The sequence below is a fragment of the Oncorhynchus clarkii genome, chromosome 12 (assembly GCF_045791955.1).
Source record: "Oncorhynchus clarkii lewisi isolate Uvic-CL-2024 chromosome 12, UVic_Ocla_1.0, whole genome shotgun sequence".
Classification (NCBI taxonomy): Eukaryota; Metazoa; Chordata; class Actinopteri; order Salmoniformes; family Salmonidae; genus Oncorhynchus; species Oncorhynchus clarkii.
The window spans coordinates 19,653,859-19,672,862 of record NC_092158.1 but is presented as its reverse complement, the minus strand read 5'-3'; the positions used below and the strand labels follow the sequence as shown (position 1 = coordinate 19,672,862).

Here is a 19,004-nt window from a genome sequence, read left to right as displayed (position 1 = left end):
TGGCCTGATGCTCCCTATTCACCTCATACTATCTGATGTGTGACACATCCTACATACAGACAGAAGGATGATATCCTATAGAATGATGAAAGTATAGAGTCTGTGTGATACTTCTAAAATACAGAAGAACTTACAGAGGATGCTTACTTACCACACACATTATGTACGAGAGAATGGCCCCTGAGGAGCCGATGAGGGCACCTACGATGGTGAGCAGGTTGTTGTTGAGCAGGAAGCCCTCGGCACATAGGGCCCAGCCGGAGTAGCTGTTAAGCACCGTGATGACCACCGGCATGTCTGCACCCCCGATGGCTGCTGTCAGAGTCAGGCCCTATGAGAACAAGACCACCGTTAGACTAAAGGTTCATATGGCATTGGGGTTAATAAAGCAAGACATCAATTCGTACTTTCCTTCATATGTTGCTAAATTGAATATATTGCCCATTCAAAAGAAGGTATACAAAGATCATGTTCCACATGTGAGTAGTAGGCCTGGCCATATATAAACGCACATGTAAGCATTTTCCTGAATCATTTTGGCATAAACAGACAACACCCTGTATTATTGAACGGAAAATAGCGAAATCTGATCAGGTAGTAGAAATGTTGTGTATTTAACCCCTATCAGATTGCAGTGGGCCTCAGTCTACTCATAAGGCATTTGTCAAAACATGGAGTTTTCATTTCAAGGGCTCTCTATGATATCATCCTAGTGTTACTCTCCAAGATACTGACCTCAGGGAACAGTTATAACCAGAGCCAGCTACCTAACATTATGTAATGATCCACTCCATAAAAAAAAAAAAGAAGACTTGAACAGTATCAGATTTCCTTTTTCCGAAGACATTCATGCTCAGGCACAGGTGATTGTTTAGCTACACCTTAATATCAGTCAGAGTGATGCGATATTGTATACGTAAAAATGAATATCCACTGATTTACTCAACATCAAAATGTCCTTGTTACTGACAAACCACATGGAGGACTGAGCAGCCAACATTCACAACAGTTTTAACCAGAACCACCTTCTCGCAGCGCTGCTTCAAAACCTAATCATCTTAGTTAGCCTTCCATCTATCATCATATTATGGATTGATCCTATGTGTAATGCTTCCAATGAACTCTCTTTCAGGGCCAACAGTTGAGCAGGATTGAGAGGAGAGCACGTTTTATTGAAGGATAGCTGAATGAACCTAAGCCTACCTTAAAATGGGCTAAAGCACAGGATCCCAATGGCACAAATAGGTAAGACTTCCATCCTATTTCTAAAGGTTCAGTTCAAAGGCCTTTGTTTAGCACTGGTCAATCCAGGTTGGTGGATATTAGCCGGGCCATAGATATAGAATTAGTAGAACAGGAAATGCCCTCACACCACAACAATTTCACTGTACCATCATGACTTCAAACATTGATTTGAATGGGGGGGGGGATGTCCATTCCAGTCGTTCTATTACTATGTTTAGAGCAGAGAAGGCGTGTAGATCATACCATGACGGCAGAGAGTGCGGACACAGAGCCCAGACAGGTGATGCCTGTGGTGTAGCTGGGGTCCAGCATGTAGGGGATCATCAGGCCCACACTGGAGGCCATTAGCCCAGCATTCATAGCATGGCGCCCGGGAAGATGGAGGGGGGCGGAGCTCAGCACACCTGGAGAGAGGAACACAGTAGGCATGGAGATAGTGAAATCCTGACATGCATTTAGCTCTATGTGCTGTCCATTTAATTTATGATGTACTTTGTTTACAAGTATTCAGCCCCCAACCACAAGACACATACTGTATGGACTAAAAAGGGAGTTGCTTTTTTTTAATCCCTGATATGATTCAGCCCTGGGCAGGCAGGTACAAATATAGCAGAGAAATAAAGTTACCGTTTTTAAATAGATTTTGATTTCAGAGACTAAAATGTGTGCAGCTGAGGCTGTTTCATGCTAATTTAAAACAATGCATGTTGACAATCAAATTAACAAAGCTTGCAGCTGGATTCCGCCATCTGTGATACAGGCCACATTTTAATGTTTCATTTACTTCTTGTTTTGAATGCCTTTCAAAAGTACCCCCCAGAAAAAAGAAAAAAAAGTATAGCATGAAATGGCCACTTTTAATCTTATCAGAGCAGGTTTTCCAGGTTCCAGTGAGACTGGAGTGGGAACGCTCCCTGGGATAATGCGTTCCAGCTTTCGGGAACAAGTGGGAAATGACTGTGGGTGGAGGGGCTAATTAGTGCCAAACAGAGAGGTTCCGCCTGGCCTAGCTTTGAGCAAGAGGGCCTGGGTGGCACAACTGGGCCAGGGGACTGATGCAGAGTGGGTTACAGGCCCTCAGGTATCAACCAAAATGACCCAGACCACTATTGGTCTACTACTAGTAGTACTGGATCAAACCCCAGCTGCCTGGGATAAGATGTGGTGCCCAAGAGAAGCAAATTCCTACAACTTCAGGAAAATGTCTGTGTGTGATATATATGAATAATAACATTATGGACAAATGAATCAAACCAATGAACCATGATGTTGAATATGTATGAGAAATATAAGTATGATTTTAAGTGCCTCATTTGCTGACAGGAAACTTAGGTAAAATTGGAACCTTAACTCATGGCGTGCTTGGCCTAGGACTGCCTAAATTCCTACCCTTTTTCACTAGCAGCTCCCAACAAAAACACCATCCCGCTTCCACCACCCCAGTAGCATAGAATTTTAAATGTAATGCATCTTCCCAAATCGCCTTTACTCACCTTGCAGTTTCCCATAAGCTACCAGGGATCCACTAAATGTGACCCCTCCGATGAAGGTGCCCAGGTAGGCGATGATCTTGGTGAGGTTGGCAGACGGGTCGGTAGCAAAGTGAGGGTACTCGATCATGTACTCTGCCACGCAGGTGAGCACTGCAGCCAGACCCACCAGGCTGTGGAAGGCAGCTACCAGTTGGGGGAGGTCGGTGATCTGGATCTTCCTAGCAATACCCAACCCTGGGGGACAGAGAGGATGACAACCAGTCAACACACGCACGCAGCAGGGTTTCCACAAAGAAAATTTGGCAGTGGACAATGTGAATTTACCAGATATTCATAATCATTGGGTGCGTAACACATTAGGGCGGTCCAACCACAGTGCTCAAAATCACATATAGATTATTGTAATTCATTCATAGAAATTAGCCTGTACAGTTGTAATAAAATAAAGTAGAACAATGTTCTTATACCAACATGACAGGATTTATTGAAAAGCACAACATTGCCCGTTGCGTCTTCATCCTTGAAATAAAAGTTATATAGAAGGGATCCCGCTTTGGACAGAAGGAATCCAACTTTTGTCAGATTTAACTTTTCGTAGCAGGTTAGGAGAATTAGGTTAAGGTTAGGAAAAGGGTTAACTAAAATCCAAAATGTTTTTACTTTTGACATTAATTTGACAAAAGCTGGATCCCTTCTAGTCATGACTGGGCCAGCTCGCTTCACTCCCCATTCCTGCTGTGATCAAAATCACAGCAGTGGAAGGGGACACTTGGCAACCACAAAATTAAGAAATTATACAACTGATGTTGGACAATCAAATTTGATATGTAAATAAACAAAATGAGTTAAGGCTGGTTCATTGAGCGAAAGCTTATTTACAATGCTCCTGTGAAACGAGGCCCGCCACCATGCATTTATGAAAGCACGTTTCCAAAGCTTTTTACAGTTCTACTGGATGATATTAATAAATGTGATGTTTATTTTTATAGCAATTTGAACTATCGTGGGGTCGTGGCTCATGTCATGTCTGATTTACGTGGCTTATTGATAACTTTCCTACTAATAGGCAGTTGGCTGCCTAGTGATTACAACATTGTATCTTTCCGATTTGAATAGTTGACAACAATGTTTTATTTTCAAGAACAACTGAATAAGCTCAACTGATATGAACCAATTGCGCATGATACCAGTGGCGACCCGTCATTCAAGGCTGGTGGGTCAGAGCCCCACCTGTTTTGGCATTAATACCTGTCACATATCAGTTTGCAAACAATGTAAAAAAAATAATAATAATAATTGTTGAGTTAATAAATCCGCACACAAACATGGTCTCTCTGTTACTTTCTAAGGCAGGTCCATGCAGGTTATTCAGCCTAGCTCAGTGCTTTCTGTGGTGGTGGGGCAAGCCAGCAGAAAATACGGAGTGTAGGGGTTGGTAATGTTCTCTAGTTGCGCCGTGATTGGCTCAGTGTTGTCACTCATGGGAACACTACATCACTGTAAAATCTACAGGGAGACCTTGAACATTCAGGGTTTTCTTTTACATTAGAAGTGCCCATCCAATGCGGCTCAAGGTCATTGGCCACAGATAAAATGTCGCCAAATCACATTATATATACACACCATAGCTTTGATTGGACTGATTATGCCAACATCATACTTTCAAAATCTTAGCTAGCAATCATGAATCAAGTCGACAATCTACTGGCAAATCCTTCAAGCCTTGTCATATGTCACAAATTATAGATAAAACGTTTTGGTGCTCATTGGCCATAAACATTACACAAGTTGGAAATCACAAATTCAATAATGAGTGGTTTGGAAGGAATAAGTGGCTAACTGCAAGCGTCGCAAAGCAATCACTAGCCTACTATACAGTTGAGAGGGTGTGTGGTCCAAGTCTGGGTTTACGGCTCTCTTTTACAAGTTTAAAAGGATAAACATTCACATGCAACACCATGGGCCAGAAAAGGTTGAATAGATTGGTCATACTGTCAATCTAGCATGACTTCAGTGAGTTCAAGACAACTGGGAACTCTGAAAAAAAACTTGCCGACTGGGAAAATATGTTTTGAACGGTCATCCAACTCGGGTGTTTTTGTCTTATTTGTTGTTTGCTTCACAACAAAAAATATTTTGCATCTTCAAAAGTGGTAGGCATGTTGTGTAAATCAAAATGATACAACTCCCCCCAAAAAATCCATTTTAATTACAGGTTGTAAGGCAACAAAATAGGAAAAATGCCAAAGGGGGTGAATACTTCGCAGCTACTGTATATGCCACCTTTATTTATCCTATAGTTCTGACTTGGTGTGCATGGAGAATACTGTAGTAGCTCATTTCAAAAAGTGCTGACTAAATAGTTATATTGACTACGTCCGTCTTAACTCACTCATTGTCTTCATCGAAAGTACAGATTGCCCCTTATCCGCTCATTGTTCCCTTATGCCAAAAGGTTTGTACGGGTACATCTCAATTGTCAGTAGAAACCACATTTGTTTAAGCAAGTCAGTCATATCAGCTATGTTTTTTTTAAAGGCAGTAAATTAGGCTGAATGAAGTGTTTCGCTGCCAGACAAGGCTCTGCTGATAGCCAGGTGTAGCAGTGGTAAGGATTCACTCCAAGGTGCTGAAAAGAAAGCTCTGCTGTTGGGACAGATTTATGTAGGCCCTAAGAGTTTGTGGGCACAATTTGTCACAGTTCTAATGCAATTAATGTATTGTTGAGTTTGCCCGACCAAGATTTACATGCTAAAATCACCACTGCAAGATACACATCATTACTCTACTCTATCAATCCATTACAAATCTTTATACTATATTTGACACAGGGGCAGCTTATGTTGATCTTGCCTCAGGCAGCAGCAAATCGTTAAGACCGGGCCTGATTTACACAATAATTTGCCTCTAATTTACTTGCATTTGCAGCAGACCTTGCTTGGCCAGCTCAAATTTAAGTCAAAACTGTCCAACTCCCTGGATCAACTTGCAATGCACATCAGCCTCATTACGTTGTCCCTCAATAAGGCGCAATCTGGAGGTCATCTTTACTCTGTTTTAGAGAAAGAATCCTCTCTCAGCAGGCACTTTAGAAATGTGGATAATCAACTCAATCTTTGCCCAGTTCACTTAGCTGTCCTTTATGGGGAGTAAAAATAGAAACACCCAACACTAAGCATCTTGAGCATTTATTATCCTATGAAGCATATTTGCCTTTGAAATTGGAGAAAATTGACTGGTATTTCCATCAATTAATAAAAAGCATTATTTTGTAATGCATTTTTCTTCTCCCGGACAATTTGGCCGGCAACAATTTTATTTATCGGCTAAAGGAAACCCTGAACACATGCAATCACACGAGCCAACACACACTAAAGGATTGCTGGGAAATGGGTCATCCTGAGGCACAGGTGTTGCTGATGAGGGTTGTTTGGGGGAAATTCCTTGTTTGTGAGTGCACCTTAGTGTGTGTATGTGTGTGTTCTTCTTGAAGCCCTGTAGACATGGGAGGGGTTAACAGGAGCATCTGGAACAGGGCTAGGGTCTGAATCGATGGTTTAGTCTAGGTTCCAGCTTGATTCCAGGAAAAATTTACAATGAAGATGGACGCAGAGCTCCAGAGGTCTGCTGGGTAATACTGGTGATTCAGACATAATGGTGACCATTACCTTGGCACCACTGTAGTACAGCAGTTGGAAGCAGACCACCACATGAGGACTACAGACCGCCACCTGCTGTTAGACAATATGTTCAGACAGAACATACAAATGGCAGACAAATTGAATTTACTACCACACACTTACCAGCGGTGCCACCCACAGCCATGGCGGCACTCATCTGTGCCAGGAGTTCCGGGGTGGGCTTCAGGAAGCCCAGGGTGGCAGCGATGCCCCCCACCACCCCCATCATACCCAGGGCATTACCCAGACGGGCAGTGGACTGGTTAGACAGACCAGCCAGGGCTCCCACACAGCACATACCAGAGCCCAGGTACATCATCTACAGAGAAAGGGATAAACACACAGCTGCATGTTCAGGAGGGCACACTATACTATAGCAACAAGTATTTTGCAATTCTAAATTGGACAAGTCTAGGTAATGCATGCCTGTTTAACTCTAGTTTTCTGCCTACTTAAAGGTGTACTATGCAGAAATGTTAGAACCGGAAGCTTAGAAATAGCGCACAAAGAACAGATATACTGCTTCTTAGACTTGCTTTCAATAAAAATGACAGATCTATAACACACATTTCTATGTTTATTTGGTCAGGTCGCCCAGAAAGTTACATATTGCAGCTTTAACAACCTACTGAACACAACTACTAACCCCGCCACTGGTTTGGGGGTTAGGTGATGCTCACCTGTTCAATGTTGTAGCCAGCCTGCATGGCAACTCCATAACCCCCAACGAACACCCCGGTGGGCAGTAAGTAGAGATAGTTGTATTCTGGAGGGTCAGTGGGACGCTTGAACATGTCCAACATCTTCTTGGTGACCAGGAAACCACCTGAGAGAGAAAGAGAACAAACCCCGTCAAACTCAACCTGGTAGACAATGGTCTGCACATGCGCTCTTTGCAACCGCTTGGCATCTGACCACAAGGCATTACAGCGGGTAGTGGGTACGAACTCCCTGCCATCCAGGACCTCTATACCGCACAGTGTCAGAGGAAGGCCCTAAAAATGTTCAAAGACTCCAGCTACCCAAGTCATAGACTGTAATCTGCTGCCGCACGGCACCGGTGCACCAAGTCTAGAACAAGCAGGACCCTTAACAGCACTACCCCAAGCCATAAGACTTCTAAATGTTTAGTTAACCAAATAGTTACCCGGACTATCTGCATTGACTCTTTTATATTGACTTATCACATATGCTGCTGCTCCAGTTTATTATTGGTTATTATATTCCTAACTATACACAGTGTACAAAATATTAAGAACACCTTCCTAATATTAAGTTGCGCACCCTCCTTTTGCCCTCAGAACAGCCTCAATTCATCGGGGCATGGACTCTACAAGGTGTCGAAAGTGTTCCACAGGGATGCTGGCCCATGTTGACTCCCAATGCATCCCACAGTCGTGTCAAGTTAGCTGGATGTCGATTGGATGGTGTACCATTCTTGATTCACACAGAAAACTGTTGTGTGAAAAACCCAACAGCGTTGCAGTACTTGACAAATTCAAACCGGTACACCTGGAACCCACTACCATACCCCATTCAAAAGGTAGTTAAATATTTTGTCTTGCCCATTCACCCTCTGGCACACACACAATCCATGCGTCAATTGTCTCAAGGCTTGAAAATACTTAACTTGTCTCCTCCCCTTCATCTACATTGATTGAAGTGGATTTAACAATAGACATCAATAAGGGATCATATCTTTCATCTGGTCAGTCTCATGGAAAGAGCAGGTGTTCATGTTTTGTCCACTCAGTGAACATACATATCTACCTCAAATACCTCGTACCCCTGCACAATAACCTGTGTATATAACCAAGTTATCGCTACTCATTGTGTATTTACTACTACGTGTTCTACTTTTTTTATTATTTCTCTATTTTTTTCTCTCTATTTTTGGGAAGGGCTCGTTAATAAGCATTTCACTGTTAGTCGACACCTGTTGTTTACGAAGAACGTGACAAATACAATTTGACTTGAATGCTTTAGGCATAACAGGGTGAAGACCGTAATATTTAAAATATGATTTATTGCACTCTTATTTGAGTAAGTCATTAAAACAGCACACAAAAGGTTAATGTAGTGGTCAGGGGTTTTCTTGGTGGGGTCTCTCCCGATATAAACGACCAGACGGAACACTTCATTCTGTTGGGGCGGATCACGTTACGTTCCTCTGAGTTCCCTTCAACCACACTACACCCAGACAGGTTATTCACTGGCTAACATCTGTCCACTTCAGCTGTATGGGCTAATTTTAGCCCAGACCAGACCTCAATCACTTAAACACACGAATAATAAAATAAAATACATTCAGACTAAGGCTTAGAGTCAATACATTCAGATTCAAGAATGAAAAGGGCAGGTATTTAAGAAAAGCAAGCGCAGGATTTTTCCATGCTCCCCCTATAAAAACACATGGAAATACAAAAGACTCTGGCTAGAGCCAGAGGAAGAAAAAACTATTCCTCGACCCCTGTCGTATAAGGAGCAGGTAGTCTATAAATTTCAGAGCTAGTTTATGGAAACTAATATTGGAGGGTCATTTTTTGTGTATTCACTTGACAATATAAAACTTGTAGAAGAAGGGGTAGGAAAACAGACGGTGGAATGTCAGTTTTGATGTTAGTTAGGGTTTATGGGTGGCGCGGTAGACCACTAAGAAATGTTGCGTGTGGAATGGAAACCAACTGGACCATTAAACTGAAATTAAACATCTGCTCTTTAAATAAAATACATACATGCATACATACATACAAACATACATACATACATATAAAGAGGTGGACTTCAAGCACGCTGGAACACATGCACAAAAGAGATCTGAGAGTTATTAATTGGTTATTACAGCAAATGGCAAAAATCTGCCATAATGCCCCAGTAACAGGGCTTTAAATCCCTGCCATGACCTTTGACCCTGCTAAGTAATCTGACCTATCAGAGGGCCCTCGCACAACACTGAGACCTTTGGACCTCTGCAGCTTTTGCCTTAGTGGCTGTCTAGAATCATGCGCCATAGACTTTTCTGAAACTACCGTTAGTGACATTCCCTCATTTCTTCTCAGCAGAGCCAGACTAAGCCTGGTTTATAGCATGTCCGGTGCTCTTTTGAAGATAACTCCGTAATTTCCAGTTCAGGTGTGGAACTCCTTATTTCCCACCTGAAGTGAGTCAGGGAACGTGTGCTCTCACCTGAACCATGGACCAATTAACTTATTGGTGACAGGAGGGCAGTATTGAGCAGCTTGGATGAATAAGGTGCCCAGAGTAAATTGCCTGCTACTCTATCCCAGATGCTAATATATGCATATTATTAGTAGTATTGGATAGAAAACACTCTGAAGTTTCTAAAACTGTAAAAATATTGTCTGTGAGTATAACAGAACTGATGTTACAGGCGAAAGCCTGAGAAAAATACAATCCGGAAGTGACTCATCTTTTGAAAGCCCTGTGTTCCGATGCGTCCCTATTGAGCTGTGAATGCCCTATCAACCAGATTACACTTTCTACGTATTCCCCAAGGTGTCTACAGCATTGTGACTTAGTATTACACATTTATGTTGAAGAATACCCGTAGGCGGCTTCATTGCGCAAGTGGTCACCTGATGCTCCCAGAGAAATTATTGCGTAAAATATAGAGGTAGCCATTATTCCAATCGCTTCTACTGAGAAACCAATTGTCCCGGTTGATATATTATCGAATAGATATTTGAAAAACACCTTAAGGATTGATTATAAACAACGTTTGCCATGTTTCTGTCGATATTATGGAGCTAATTTGGAATATTTTTCGGCATTGTCGTGACCGCAATTTCCGGTTGATTTCTCAGCCAAACGTGAAGAACAAACGGAGCTATTTCGCCTACAAAAATAATATTTTGGGAAAAAAAATGAACTTTGGCTATCTACCTGGGAGTCTCGTGAGTGAAAACATCCGAAGTTCATCAAAGGTAAACAATTTAATTTGATTGCTTTTCTGATTTTCATGACAAGGTTGCCTGCTGCTAGCAAGGCATAATGCTATGCTAGGCTATCGATAAACTTACACAAATGCTTGTCTAGCTTTGGCTGTAAAGCATATTTTGATAATCTGAGATGACAGGGTGATTAACAAAAGGCTAAGCTGTGTTCCAATATATTTCACTTGTGATTTTCATGAATGGGAATATTTTCTAGGAAAATTTATGTCCGTTGCGTTATGCTAATTAGTGTCAGATGATGACAACGGTCCCGTTCACGGGATGGGGTGTCACTAGAGGTTAACATCGTTTGACATGTTTCTACAAACTGTAATGGAACTCTTTTGAATTTGTCTGGATTTTGCGCTCGCGCATTGCGTCTTTGGAAAAGTAAACTATACGCACAAACAAAACAGAGGTATTTGGACATAAATATGGACGTAATCGAACAAAACAAACATTTCTTGTGGGAGTCCTGGGAGTGCATTCCGACAAAGATCAGCAAAGGTAAGTGAAGATTTATAATGCTATTTATGACTTTTGTTGACGCCACATTTGGCGGGTAACTGTATGACTTGCTTTTGTTGCTGAACCTGTTCTCAGATTATTGAATATTGTGCTTTTGCCATAAAGCTTTTTTGAAATCTGACACAGCGGTTGCATTAAGAACAAGTTTATCTTTAATTCTATGTTAAAACATGTATTTTTCATCAAAGTTTATGATGATTATTTATGTTATTTGATGTGGCTCTCTGCAATTTCTTCGGATGTTTTGTAGGCATTTCTGAACATGGCGGTTTTTGGATATAAATATGAACTTGATCGAACAAAACATACATGTATTGTGTAACATTGAGTCCGGGGAGTGTCATCTGATGAAGATCGTCAAAGGTTAGTGATTAATTTTATCTATATTTCTGCTTTTTGTGACCTCTCTTTGGTTGGAAAATGGCTGAATGCTTTCTGTAAATAGTTGCTGACCTAACATAATATATATGTTCTGCTTTCGGACACTGTGGTTGGATTAACGAGAAGTGTATCTTTAAAATGGTGTAAAATACTTGTATGGTTGAGGAATTTTAATTATGAATTAAAAAAATTGAATTTGGCATCCTGCAATTTCACTGGCTGTTGGCGAGGTGGGACACTAGCATTCCGAACGATCCCAGATAGGTTAACGGTCACAAGTTAGGAAGAGGGCACAGTGGAGCAATAGCCTTACTTCACCTGCCACGATGCTCTACCAGTTTTTTTAATAGATAGTCAAATTAAATAAAATGTCCCTAAAGGGTCTGATATCCTTGTCTCTAACGTATTCGAAGATCTTATATATGGGGACGAAGGGGATACAATGTTGAGGTAATTGAAGCTCAGTTTGTCTGCTCCATTCACTGTCTGTTTTCACAGTTACTGTCTGGTTTAGTCCAAAGAGTCACTCACCAGCGATGTTGACTGAGGAGATGAAGGCAGCCGCGACAGCCAGGGTCTCGGCAGAGGAGGAGGGGGCGTAGCCACCCCCCATGAGAGACAGACCGCCCACAGCTGTCAGACCTGGGAAAAAAAGAAAAAAAGCTTAGATCACATGGCAACCCATTCCATTCTGATCTTTTGCACAATTGGCAAAAAAAAAGGAGGATCAGAATTGGGCTATCTGTGTAAACAGCCTTAGACCCACATGTGTTGAACTGATGACAAAATAACAGTACAAAACAAACAATTATTGATTATGGTTTACATAGACAAATACATTTAAACAATTTGAGTTTCACAATTCCTGACATTAAATTTGAGTAAAAAATCCCTGTCTTAGGCCAGTTAGGATCACCACTTTATTTTAAGAATGTGAAAATGTCAGAATAATTGTAAATGATTCATTTAAGCTTTTATTTCTTTCATCACATTCCCAGTGGGTCAGATGTTTACATGCTACCAAATACTAATTGAGTGTATTGCCTTTAAATTGTTTAACTTGGGTCAAACTTTTCAGGTAGCCTTCCACAAGCTTCCCACAATACGTTGGATGAATTTTGGCCCATTCCTCCCGACAGAGCTGGTGTAACTGAGTCAGGTTTGTAGGCCTCCTTGCTCGCACACGCTTTTTCAGTTAAACCCACAAATTGTCTATAGGATTGAGGTCAGGGCTTTGTGATGGCCACTCTAATACCTTGACTTTGTTGTCCTTAAGCCATTTTGCCACAACTTTGGAAGTATGCTTGGGGACATTGTCCATTTGGAAGACCCATTTACGACCAAGATTTAACTTCCTGACTGATGTCTTGAGATGCTGCTTCAATATATCTACGTAATTTCCCTGCCTCATGATGCCATCTATTTTGTGAAGTGCACCAGTCCCTCCTGCAGCAAAGCACCCCCACAACATCATGCTGCCACCCCCGTGCTTCACGGTTGGGATGGTGTTCTTTGGCTTGCAAGCCTCCCCCTTTTTCCTCCAAACATAATGATGGTCATTATGGCCAAACAGTTCTATTTTTGTTTCATCAGACCAGAGGACATTTCTCCAAAAAGTACAATCTTTGTCCCCATGTGCAGTTGCAAATTGTAGTCTGGCTTTTTTTATGGCGGTTTTGGAGCAGTGACTTCTTCCTTGCTGAGCGGCCTCAGGTTATGTCGATATAGGACTTGTTTTACTGTGGATATAGATACTTTTGTACCCGTTTCCTGTAGCATCTTCACAAAGTCCTTTGTTGTTCTGGGACTGATTTGCACTTTTCGTACCAAAGTATGCTCATCTCTAGGAGACAGAAAGCATCTCCTTCCTGAACAGTATGACGGCTGCGTGGTCCCATGGTGTTTATACTTGCATACTATTATTTGTACAGATGAACGTGGTACCTTCAGGCATTTGGAAATTGCTCCCAAGGATGAACCAGACTTGTGGACGTCTACAAAAAAAATGTCTGGGGTCTTGGCTGAATTGTTTTATTTCCCATGATGTCAAGCAAAGAGGCACTGAGTTTGAAGGTAGGCCTTGAAATACATCCACAGATACACCTCCAATTGACTCAAATTATGTCAATTAGCCTATCAGAAGCTTCTAAAGCCATGACATAATTTGCTGGAATTTTCAAAGCTGTTTAAAGGCACAGTCAACTTAGTGTATGTAAACTTCTGACCCACTGGAATTGTGATAGATTATTTCACTTATAATTCACTGTCTGCAAACAATTGTTGGAAAAATTACTTGTGTCATGCACAAAGTAGATGTCCTAACCGACTTGCCAAAACTCTAGATTGTTTAACAATAAATTTGTGACATGGTTGAAAAACGAGTTTTAATGACTCCAACCTAAGTGTATGTAAACTTCCGACTTCAACTGTATGTACCCAATTGCCTTGTCAGACAAAAACAGCTTAATTACATTTGAAGTGCTGTGAAGACAGGTATGTTTTACACATTAGAGCACAGCTGTACAGCTTAATGTGGAAATTGTCAGAGCACAGAGGGAATCCTGATCACTATCAGCCCTATATTGACTTACAAATGCTGCCTGCTATACTGTAGTGAACACCACAACAGGCTCGTCAGAGACCGAGCCAACAGGCTCGTCAGAGACCGAGCCAACAGGCTCGTCAGACCGAGCCAACAGGCTCACAGTCATGCGTTTGTGTTTCTGAATGACTGGGTGAGATTTTCCTGACTGTCCCTTTCTGGAACTACACAGTAACAATTAGTCACAGACAGACAGACCAGGGGTTGAATTAAAAGGTTCATTGCACACTACCTCAGTGTCACAGGAAATGCATACAGCAGGCAATTAGGTTAGAAAATTATATTTACACACTCAAAAAGCGAGACATGCTGTTCACTCACACTATCCTAGACACGTCGCCTACAAGGTGAACTTAGAAACCTTTATGCCATCAGATACCCACCTAAAGTTTCCCTCCCTTGAAAAAGAGGGTGATTTACTCCACCCTCAATGTGAGGTTACATTTGGAAGGGGCGTCATAATCAGGCCATTGAGATCACAGACATAGGCTACCTGACCAAATAGACACCAATACCACCTACCTCCTGCTGACTTATCAAGACAGCTCTTAGATAGTCAGCCAGTGATATCTATGTTGATCACATAAACCCACACACAATAGAGATGAGGTCCCATGGGAGGTGCATAACATCTCACCTAGAGCAGACTTCAGAAAGGACAGACTTTTTCCAATTGTGAGTCAATAGTTTCAGGTAGATTAAAGAGACTGTCAAGAGACTGGAGGATGGCGCCATAACTGCCATTGGGCAAAACCAAAGGTTCCCTATCAAAAGTAACCCAATGCTCTAGACGGAGTGACACCCACTTCTCTTTCCCTCATGAGAATACGAAATTTCAAATTCCATTATGCTTCACTAACGTCTCGGGCTCTTTTAACTTTTTTACATTTGGCACAACAATAAGAATTCCAATGGCTTCAAAGTTTCCACTTCTTTGCATGACCAACATAAAAGGCATTGTTTAGGTAATTCCAAATATGCGGGGAACACACCCAAGAGTGTGTTAGGATAGAGACTGATTAGGGTGGGGAGGGTGTGTGTGTAGTAGTGATGGGAGGAAGAAAAAAATCATAGCTACATATTGCAATATTATTTTTCGACAATATAGCGTATTTGACTCCTTTTAGTCATCTCTAATGTAGGTAGCTTACCTAGCGGTAGTCGGCTGTGCCAAAACGCTGATATTTTTCATCGTATAGCGTGTTCTCCTTTTTAAAATAGTTAGCCAACATGTTTTCAGCACTTTTATTTCCCTGACTTATCAAAACTAGTTCTGTTGCTCTCTCGTCTCTCTGCAGCAGACATCAGTGTTGTGTTCGAGACCACCTAAAGCAAAACCGATTCAAGACCAAGACCGAATCGAGTCAAGACCGAGAGGGGGAGGAGTCTGAGACCAGAAAATTGCAAGTCCAATTCAAGACCATGGTTGTAATTTTGTCAAGTCACCACCACATGAGTTCAAAATGTCCAGTATTTCTGTGTTCATATTTCAGGAGAACATATGGATTCTTTAGACATTCAGAATGGTGAAAAAAATGCATGCTGAGGGCAAATAGAGCCACTTTACAAGTTGTTACTAACCCAAACACAGTGGGGAACAACAAGGGCCTTCTAGCCCATCAGGGAAGAGCTAAGGATTTATAAAATAATACAATAATAATAATAATAATTTCAATGTTGTTCTGCTTTAATCCGCCTCTCTCTTTTGTGCACAAATCACTCTGAGAGCCCCCACCTGTCCACTTACGCAATGTGGTCGTTCACGCTCATTCTTCAAAATAAAAGCCTGAAACTATGTCTAAAGGCTGTTGACACCTTAGGGAAGCCATAGAAAAAGGAATCTGGTTGATATCCCTTTCAATGGGCAATAGGGATGCATAGAAACACAGGGGTTTCAAAATAAGAGTCACTGCCTGCAATATCAGTTCTGTTATACTCACAGACAATATTTTTACAGTTTTGGAAACTTTAGAGTGTTTTCTATCCTAAGCTGTCAATTATATGCATATTCTAGCATCTGGTCCTGAGAAATAGGCTGTTTACTTTGGGAACGTTATTTTTCCAAACATAAAAAGTGCCCCCTAGCTTCAAAAGGTTAACTAACACTGGAGAAAAAAAGATCCAAATCAGGATTTGTTTTGGTGGTCTCTGGGGAGATAAATCTAGCTAGCTAAATCAGCCATTGACTAGGCCATCTGCCATTGAACTGTATTTGGGGCAAATTTTGGAGTGACAGCAGAATCAACCAATGCCATTTTGACTTGTAATGGGTGGCACCGTTTTTACAAAAACCTTCTGCCTTCTCCAAGGCCAACAGGTTACTGCACAATAGTGAGCAGTAGTTCTCACGGTCTAGCTAGTTTTTGTTTTAGCTTAGTTTGCAGTTTCAAATGATCATCATCTGATGAGGAAAACTGTGTTTATTGCAGCTTGGTTGCTGTTGTTAGCCATCTCTTTGAAAATAACTTGTGTGTGAAACATTGTTGCATTTTAATTAAACTTTAGATCACCGGTTACTTTGCGTGCTGAACATTAATATGTTTTTTGCAAGGGGAAGTAATAGTTGTCCATTTTGATTGGGAAATGCTTAGCCTAATGGTTGTGTTTTTGTTTTTGGGACCTACTGGCCTTTTATGTGAGTGAATGACTGCTTATCCTTTAACCTCATGCTGTGTGTGACTGATGTCTTTCTAGCAGCCCTATGTGTCTCCCTAAAAGTGCACTCTCCTACATTGAGAGCGCTGGTATTAAGGTCACTGTCCCTTTCAGCATCCTTTGACGTGTCACTGTTGGTGATAGTGAGGGCGTTAGGCTAAGAAAACTAGAAAAAAAAAACAAGAATGTATCGCATGACCGATTGGTTTACAAAACAACAATTGCACCCTCACCAGACCACTTCAGATAATCTTCAGATGGTAACAGATGGTAAATAAGTTGCGTAAGCGGTACAATTGTAGTTGTTGGCAGCATTATGTGGGGGGGGGGGTGTTCTCTCTGTGTGAGTGGCAGCCTGAAGCTCGAATCAGCCTCAGGGCTGTTTGATTCAGCTGGGGGCATTAAGTGATTCTATGTTTCTGTTTGCTACAACGTGTTGGACAAATTGTTTTCCCCACTGAAGGCCTAGGTCCAATAGCCACAGTTCGCCACTGCACAAAACATGTCTATAATAAATATAAAGACTGTTACAATTCCTCCCGGTCTCCCCTTACTAATAGTGAGCATGCAACTTTCAAACAATTCCCCCCACTCTTCCCTACCAGGGAATCAAGGAAATGCTATAGTAATGTTACGAGTAAAGTAGGAGGCCCAAGATTCAATAGGCGATAAGATGTTTCATGAAAGGAGTGTATACATTTGGCCTGGCGCAGCGGTTTTATGCACTGACTGAATGGAAGCTAATAATTACTGTATGATTTTTTTACTCCGCTGGTATCGGGAAGAAATTACGAGTTCTCACTGACCAGTTTAGAGCAATACAACACCGGCAGACACCGTGAGCAATATCTTTGGAACATCAAATCGCAATACAATTGCAGTAATACATATAGTATTGTGAGAATCACAATACTACCATACCAGCATCTAATTATCGTGAACACCTCTACAACACCATTCTGTATACATCTGGCCCTTCCTTGGACACTGTGCTAACAAACCTCCAAATGAGCTTCAATGCCATACAACACTTCTTCTGTGGCCTCCAACTGCTTTTAAATGCTAGTAAAACTAAGTGCATGCTCTTCAACCGATTGCTGCCCGCACCCTCCCGCCCGACCAGCATCACTACTCTGGATGGTTCTGACTTAGAATATGTGGACAACTACAAATACCTAGGTGTCTGGTTAGACTGTAATCTCCCCTTCCAGACTCACATTAAGCATCTCCAATCCAAAATTAAATCTAGAATCAGCTTCCTATTTCGCAACAAAGCCTCATTCACTCATGTCAAACATACCTTCGTAAAACTGACTATCCTACCGATCCTTGACTTCGACAATGTAATTTACAAAATAGCCTCCAACACTCTACTCAGCAAACTGGATGTAGTCTATCACAGTGCCATCCATTTTGTCACCAAAGCCCCATATACTACCCACCACTGCGACCTGTAGGCTCTCGTTGGCTGGCCCTCGCTTCATATTCATCACCAAGCCCATTGGCTCCAGCTCATCTATGTCTTTGCTAGGTAAAGCCCCGCCTTATCTCAGCTCACTAGTGACCATAGCAACACCCACCCATAGCACGCGCTCCAGCAGGTATATTTCACTGGTCATCCCCAAAGCCAAAACTTCCTTTGGCCACATTTCCTTCCAGTTCTCTACTGCCAATGACTGGAACGAATTGCACAAATCACTGAAGCCTTATCTCCCTCTAACTTTAAGCATCAGCTGTCAGAGCAGCTTACCGATCACTGTACCTGTACACAGCCAATCTGTAAATAGCACACCCAACTACCTCACCCCCATATTGTTAACCTCTTGCTCTTTTGCACCCCAGTATCTCTACTTGCACATCATCTCCACATCACTCCAGTGTTAATGCTAAATTGTAATTATTTTGCCTGTATGGACTATTTATTGCCTACCTCCCTACATTTGCACACACTGTACATTGATTTTTCTATTGTGTAATTGACTGTACGTTTGTTTATGTGTGACTCTGTTGTTGTTTTTGGTTGCACTGCTTTGCATTATCTTGGCCAGGTCGCAGTTGTAAATGAGAACTTGTTCTCAACTGGACTACCTGGTTAAATAAAGGTGAAATAAAATGTAAAAAATACTATCTTATCGTGAGATCCCTGGTAATTCCCAGCAATAACATGCAGAGTGAGGCGTAATAAAGCAGTCGACAGGAACTGTGCAGTAGGTCCAGGGAGATAATTGCTACATTGGATGCCGCCATCACGCCTTCTCTGAAGTTGGCATCTGTGGCGACATGAAGGGGGCTTTAATGTTGGGCCACCATGGGCTCATTAACAACCAAGTCTTTCCTGGTTCCTGGACCCAGACCCCGGTCGTGACCGACTGTCCTACCGCCGAAGGGAAGAACGAGGAAATGCTTAACCAAGTACCAGATACCACAGCCAGCTTGTCACTTCCGCCCTTGTCAAGAATAATCAACA

The 19,004-nt window shown here is 41.8% G+C and overlaps 1 protein-coding gene across 3 annotated transcripts in view; it reads right to left on the bottom strand.

The window, feature by feature from the left end:
- LOC139422852 (NAD(P) transhydrogenase, mitochondrial-like) overlaps positions 1–19,004 on the bottom strand; it is an 81,248-nt gene that overhangs the window by 25,188 nt on the left and 37,056 nt on the right. For all 3 annotated transcript variants that reach the window (XM_071174266.1, XM_071174267.1, XM_071174268.1), the window contains 6 exons: positions 11,812–11,922; positions 7,099–7,244; positions 6,542–6,737; positions 2,739–2,972; positions 1,489–1,649; positions 152–331 (listed from right to left, as the gene is read on the bottom strand). In XM_071174266.1, coding sequence (XP_071030367.1) covers positions 152–331; positions 1,489–1,649; positions 2,739–2,972; positions 6,542–6,737; positions 7,099–7,244; positions 11,812–11,922 — 1,028 coding nt within the window. The remainder of the gene's footprint in view (positions 1–151; positions 332–1,488; positions 1,650–2,738; positions 2,973–6,541; positions 6,738–7,098; positions 7,245–11,811; positions 11,923–19,004) is intronic.